Here is a 6767-nt window from a genome sequence, read left to right on the forward strand (position 1 = left end):
TGACTTGTGTATATATGGAGCAAATGACAAAACAGCTCTTTGTTCAGATATTTTTGCGAAGTCTATATATTAGGCTAGTTTCAGAAGAGGCATCACTTCAACATTATACTCCAAGTCCCTATTATAACCATACAAGTGCCTCTGCTCACCTTTGCCTGAGGTCATCTGTGAAGGGAAAACAGTTCAACCACATGAGACCATTATCAGAAGTTAAAGAAAGAAAATACAATGACAGGAAGAGTCTGCTTATGTTTTCTTTACTGTATGGTTTCTTGTCACTACCACTGTAAAAACTGCTTTATTAAGTACAACCTTTGAGGAAAAAAGGACTTTTTTTCTCGTCAACAGAACTGTGTACTTGAGAACTCTCACCAGCACTGGTAATCTTTTAATTGCAACACTCAGAAATACACAGCAGGAAGTAGGAGTCTGGAAACTTTCTGGCCACGCAGAAGGTATACTCGTTATGTACCTTATAACCTTGCTGTGCTGCAGTCAGCTCTCCTGGAAGCAATACATGTTTTACCTTAACACTGTTAACACAGTGCACCTCTGTCCACTGAGTAGAAGCAACAGAGAGAAGCCAGCAGTAACACTGGACCAAACCTCAGTTTTCTTCATCTCTAGTAAAACAGTAGCAGTTAACCTATTGAGAATTTGGATCTCTGCATTTATCCATTTAGTTCTCACTAAATACCGGTGTTAAATACTTCACACTTATTTCATTTACCTGTGTTATTTACAGGACCGTTCAGAAGTTCATCATGATTTACCCTACACCAGTAGCTTCTTTTTTGTTTGTTTGTTTGTTTGTTTCCTCCCCCACCCCATCATAATGGTGTGCAGCAGAGTTCTGAACTCATCATTTATTCATATTCTGTGACATTCAGATCACTCCCTCCAATTTATAGATGAATTTTAAAACAAATGATGCTTCATCAAGATCTCTGACAATGCTCCGCATGGATGCAATTCGTGGCTTCATATGGAGCAATAGCCTAAAGTAGGATGTATTCCCTTCAATAAGCTGCAAAAAGTAAAGTCAGACTACAGGCTTGAAAAACGTTATCTAAATTCATTTCAAACACTTTGCAGTAATTACTTATTTTTAAAGTGGAGAGTAAAAAAGGGAATAGCAGAAGGTTGTTTCAGAGAAAAAAAGTAACTTTCATACTACTTTTAAACAAAGAAATTACTGACAGCTTTGCTACTTTTGAGAGAGGGAGTTAGGAGAATACAATAAAAGAATTTACTAACTTTTTAGAACAGGGGGGACTGAGAGAGGGAGTTAAGAGAATCTTATCAAGCAGCGATAGAGCACTGACGGCATTAAACTGGGATGCTGCTTAGTGCTGTGGTGCATTGTGCAAATTAACTAAAGCAAGAAGCCTTGGGCCCCTTATCAAGGTCAGTCTGCTAATTAGAGTGTGAGCCTGTCTTAAGAAACTGGAAGAAACTGGTCCTGGGGATGGGTAAGAGCCAAGGAGCAACTGAGTCTGCGCAGAGACAAGAGGTCAAGGAGCGGTGACAAGGAAGAGTCATCAATCTTCATCCCCACGACCCCCGGCACCCACCACCAGAACACACTGCGCAAGCGCAGATGGGAGGAGTTTATGGAAATGACTCCTTGGAGCTAATTTTAATACGAACTGGGGACAGGTTATGAACATGTATAGGCGTACTGTGAAACTTCATGCATATGTAACTCTTTCCTGCATATAGCCGAGGCAAGTTGCCGCATCAGGTGTGCACGACTTTGGCGGGACTGACTGTGGAGTCAGCTTTCCGCAAGTCACTTTATAGTTTTGTTTTATATATGTTCTCTCCTGAAGACCCACCAAGTCGAGCTCAACAGGACAAATTTTCTGCTACTACACTATAACCAGGAAAAAGTTCAGCCCACTCTGAGGTAGTAGAAGGCAATCTAAGTCTTCTTGAAAGACTTTTTTTGTTGTTTCCAACAGCATGTGGCCACCAGAAGCAGAAAAAGACTGAAGTGGTTAACAAAATATACTCAGAGAACAAGAAGATTGGGAAAGCCCCAACAACTGCACCTACTAGAAAGGGAAGCATCGGATTGCTATTGGAAAGCTTGTTAGTTCCCAAAGCTATGTACCACTAAAACCATTCACATAATACATCAAATCCAACAAGCTTCTTTTACCTACTTCAGAAAAGGACTGTCAAAGGGGGAACTCTTTCATTCAGCAAGTCTTTTTAATGGGCTGCACAAGCTCAAAACGAAGTCAGCAGGTTTGTGGGTTTTTTTTAAACATCTCACTTCATTATCAGAGATTTCAGTAACACATTGAGCACAACATAAAAAATTTATGCAGATTAAAATGTTGTCAAACTGTACAAGTAGAACTTGATTACTCTTAATATAATAATGAAATTTCTCTTTCTGAATTAAACACTAGTTTTGACTTTCTGCTGCATAACCCTAAAAATTATTATTCTGCATTTAAACATTTAAATGCAGAAAATTAGCATATATTTGTAACTTAATTATTTTTTCTTCACCCATTATCTCCATAGCTCATAGCTGCAATTTTTTGAATGTGCAGGAAATAAGTTGTTTAAAGTTACCGTAATTTTACACCATGTAGCGTTCCAACAGAATAACCTGAAAACTCAGTGACTTCTGCCATAAAGGTGAAATTCATTATTCTAAATGGATGTTTAGTACCCGCCATACATAATAAAGGCATTTAAGTTTCTAATAAAGGCATTTAAGAAGCCCAACACCTGTAAAAACTGAGCAAGGTCTCACTTTCCTTACTGACAACCACCAAGGCTATATGTGCCACCATATATGCTAATATTAAAATAAAAGTTACTTTTTTTAAATAGCAGCACATATTCTATTCTACTCTATGCCACCCTATATCCTCCCCAAGGCACCAACCCCCTGAAGCTAAATAACCATAGCATCAGAGTCCAAAGCTCCTCAAAGTAAACAGAAGCTCAACAAATGAATACAATTACATTTTTTTTTCAGTTAACAGCTCTTTGTTAATAAAAACACAATCCACCTACAGCTGCAAAAATTAAGTTTTGCTCTAAACAGCTTAAAGCTGCCTTCTGCTCCAAGCAAGGCTGACTCAGCTGATAATAAGTGTTCAAAATCCAGTCTTAATCATGGACTGTTTTGCATATGTTTTTAGTGGTATAGTTACCTCTTGCTGAGGTATTAGAAAGATACCAAGCACTTGTGAGATACTAAAATAATTACTTAACTACTATTTCTCCCAAAGGGAACAAAAACCATTTGACTACAAACCAACAAGTTAGAGCTTTGGTGTTTTAATAATACTTTTTTACAACTAGATGTTGCAAAACTTCAATGTTCATATGTCAAATGCAACATACGGAGACTGACACAGGCAAAGCATTTCATGCCCCATCATCCAGCTTGTTCTCGGTTATAAACACCAACAACCAATACACACATAACAATCACACTCTCATATCATCCTAACTATTTAGACCCTCGAACACAATCAGTATCTCAGGTAAGAGCAGGAAAATTAATCAGTATCTCAGGACATGCTCCTCCTCTCCATCTGTGTGCCTCTATTTCCCTGCTATTATTTAAAAAGGTTTACAGTTTGATGCACAACAAAGCATTTCCACAGCTGAGACACCATATAACTTCATTAGCAATGCAAACAGCTCTTTTCCTCATGCAAAATGAACTAAATAAACACGCATACAAAGTGCCTGCCTTTGCTTCAAGAATAAAAATCTCTTCCATAACAACTCCAGAATAGGAGAGAAAGATGTCTTATAAACAAATCGCTGCGTTCATTGTGCAAACGAATGAGTAAGCTTCAGCCCTGTAAGCAGAACGGAAGGGATACTCATTTTGAAAGCTACAACAACTTATGTTGAGTAACAGCTGCAAAACTGCATATTTTGATCCCACTGCATTGAAAATAATTAAGTTCTGAAGAGGCTCAAACTATTAAGAGGCTGTAGAACAGTTCCAGTCCACAAGGAAGCAGCCAATTTTACAGTGCCAGCTTCTTGTTTTCAGCTCCTCCTACAGATGCCCAGGCTTTTATTGCAACATTTAACCTGCTGTAAAAGGCACAAGTAACGCGCAGAGGTCAGCTTACCATTTCTGCTGGGGCTACAAGGAAAGCAACAAAGATATCATTGCCCTCAAAGATGGAAAACACCAGTTTCCACAAGTAAAGGGAAGACCATGGAAACAGGGCAAAAGGGAACAGGAAAATCAACCAACTGGCCTGTACAGAGAAGAAAAAGAAGTAGCAAGACAAACAGTATGCACAGAATGGCAAGATTAAGTTTACTGCAAAAGTGTATTTCGTTTTAATTTACTACATTAAAAAAGATGCAATTACCCAAACACTAAGATTATAAACATTGACAAAAAGTCACTATATCATAGGGATGCTGCGTGCCCATGAACCTGAACAAACTGTCTTCAAGACTGTGGTGGCATATACTATAAATTTATTTAAAAAACACTGAGTCAGTCTGCTTGTGCATAAGCCATTGCCATCAAATAGATCATAAGAGAAGCGGAGACACTACATAAAGTAAGGAACGCATTGCATTTACAAGACTGATTACCTAGGCTTGCTAATGAAGTCAAGAAGAAATTACTCCCTCTCATGTCAAAGATCATTTGTTAAGTATTCATTCATTACTTTCTTGCAAATAGGGAAATTTGAGGCAAGACAATTTATGACACAACATTCTGATCAAGGCCTTACCAATTTCACGTTGAAGGCACAACTCCCTTATGAAGCAAGGCATTACCAGCTCTGAACAACAGACCCACTGTCTCCAGAAGGGTATTCAGCTATCCTCTGAGCTGTATTTCTGTTTGCTACTGAAATCCAGTGCCTCAGATATGTCCTTTAGTCCTCAAAGCTTTCAGAAGTGTAGCTCAAGCAGCATTCAGAAACGTGTTCTGACATACACATAATACTAGTTGGAAAGAAACTTAGGAAAGGTAACAAAAGTCAATCTGAAGTGTGAGTGGTTTATGTCATGCTAGCATCTCTCAGCTGTCTGTACGAAGCACAACGGCATCAACATTCTCCCAGTAAGTGCTTTAAAATACAAATATACAAAACTCAGTAGAGTTTACATTACAGGAAAGCATCAAAGTGCAGATCAGAGAGTGTGCTCAGAGGAGGCTGTGTATGCTTTAAGCCAACGTACAAAGTTTTCAGACATTGGAATAATTTCCATGAGGACAGTAAACAAATGGAAAGAGAAGTGATCTTAACACGCTGGTTAGAAAGCATAGATTTTCAAAGTTTACCTTTCATAACCACAACTGTCAAAATAATGACCAGACTGGGGGAAAAAAAAAGCGTTTTGGGAGCTGTTTAGATAAGAAATATCATGACGCGTAAGTTTTATTTTTAAGTGACTGCCAGCTGTTAGAGATTTTCAACAACTTTCTGGTTCCACAGAGAGGACAGGGAGGGCTGGAGTTTACTTAGCCCTTCCCCAGGGCCATACCCTCAGGTTTCAGGTTAGTGACAAACTTGGAAACTCCCTCGCTCTGAGCTGGCTCTCCACAGGCACTCACTAATCGCAGCTAACACAAGATTTTGAAAACGCAAGTTCCCACGAGCTCTTACGAATATAATGTTCTGAAGTTCAACGTTTTTACAGTTTTGCTGCGAGACCAGGGCACTAGTCCCAGAAACACCCTTCCAGCTAAGCCCAACCCTGAGCGAAACGCGCTGCCGCTAACTCCAGGCAACACAACACTTGATTGTGGTGCGCTTCCAGACGCCCACCCCAACTGTGCCAGCCCACCACTGACAGAAATCCACGGCTTTGGGCCACGATCAAGAAACTAACTCGGGGACCCGCACGGGCTGGGCTGGGCTGGGTGAGGCGAGGCGAGGCGAGGCGACCCCCGGCCCTCGCCTCAGGAGCCAACGGCCGCCAACGGCCGGCACCGGCCGCCCCGCCCCGCCCCGGCCGTCAGGGCGCCGTCAGGGCGGAGCGGGGCGGGGCGGAGCGGGGCGGAGGATCCAGCCCAGCCCGGCCCGGCCCGGCCCGGTGTGGGCACGGGCACGGCCGCCGGGCTGCGGGTGTAAAGTTGGGAGAAGTTGCGGCGCCCGCCGCCCCGCTACCTGCTGATGAAGCCGTCCCCGTCGCCGTCGCAGGTCTGGAAGAGGCGCCTCATGCGCTCCTCCTCGCCCGTGCTGGACGTGTCGCTGCTGCTGCTGCCGCCGCTGCTCGCCTCCGCCACGGCGGCTGCCGCCATCACGCGCGCGGCTCCCCAGGAGGAGGAGGAGGAGGAGGAGGAAGAGAGGAGGGGAGGGGAGGGAGGGGAGGGGAGGCGGCCGGGGCCGCGGGCGGGCGGCAGCACAAAGCCGGCTCGGGGGCGGGGAGCCCCGCCGCGCGCCCCCGCCGCGCGCCCCCGGCCCCGCCGAGCCCAGGCGCGTGCCCGCTGCTCCCCACCCGCGGAGCAGCTGGCGGGCTGTGCGCGCCGGCACGGAGCTGCGGAGAAAAAACACACTTGGGTGCCAAACTTAGCGTGCGTTCATCTCTTATTTCCTGCAGTAAGTGTCCTTTTCAATGCCTGGTTAAGTTTTAATCAGCCCCTTTTTTTTTTTTTTTTTTTTTTTTTTTTTCTTACAGGTGTGAAGAGGACCCGCGCGCCATCAGCACACGCAGTAGCAACGCTGTCGTTCATCCCTGTTGGCAATACAATTGAGAACCAGCCAACTCTTGTTTCTAAGGGCACACCTTTTTTCTGCACTACC

The 6767-nt window shown here is 43.4% G+C and overlaps 1 protein-coding gene across 1 annotated transcript in view; it reads right to left on the reverse strand.

Annotated features, from left to right (window-relative positions):
- MCC (MCC regulator of WNT signaling pathway) overlaps positions 1-6265 on the reverse strand; it is a 209939-nt gene extending 203674 nt beyond the window's left edge. Inside the window, exon 1 of the mRNA XM_032205497.1 lies at positions 6132-6265. Coding sequence (XP_032061388.1) covers positions 6132-6265 — 134 coding nt within the window. The remainder of the gene's footprint in view (positions 1-6131) is intronic.
- Positions 6266-6767: the final 502 nt, after the last annotated feature.

The sequence above is a fragment of the Aythya fuligula genome, chromosome Z (assembly GCF_009819795.1).
Source record: "Aythya fuligula isolate bAytFul2 chromosome Z, bAytFul2.pri, whole genome shotgun sequence".
Classification (NCBI taxonomy): domain Eukaryota; kingdom Metazoa; phylum Chordata; class Aves; order Anseriformes; family Anatidae; genus Aythya; species Aythya fuligula.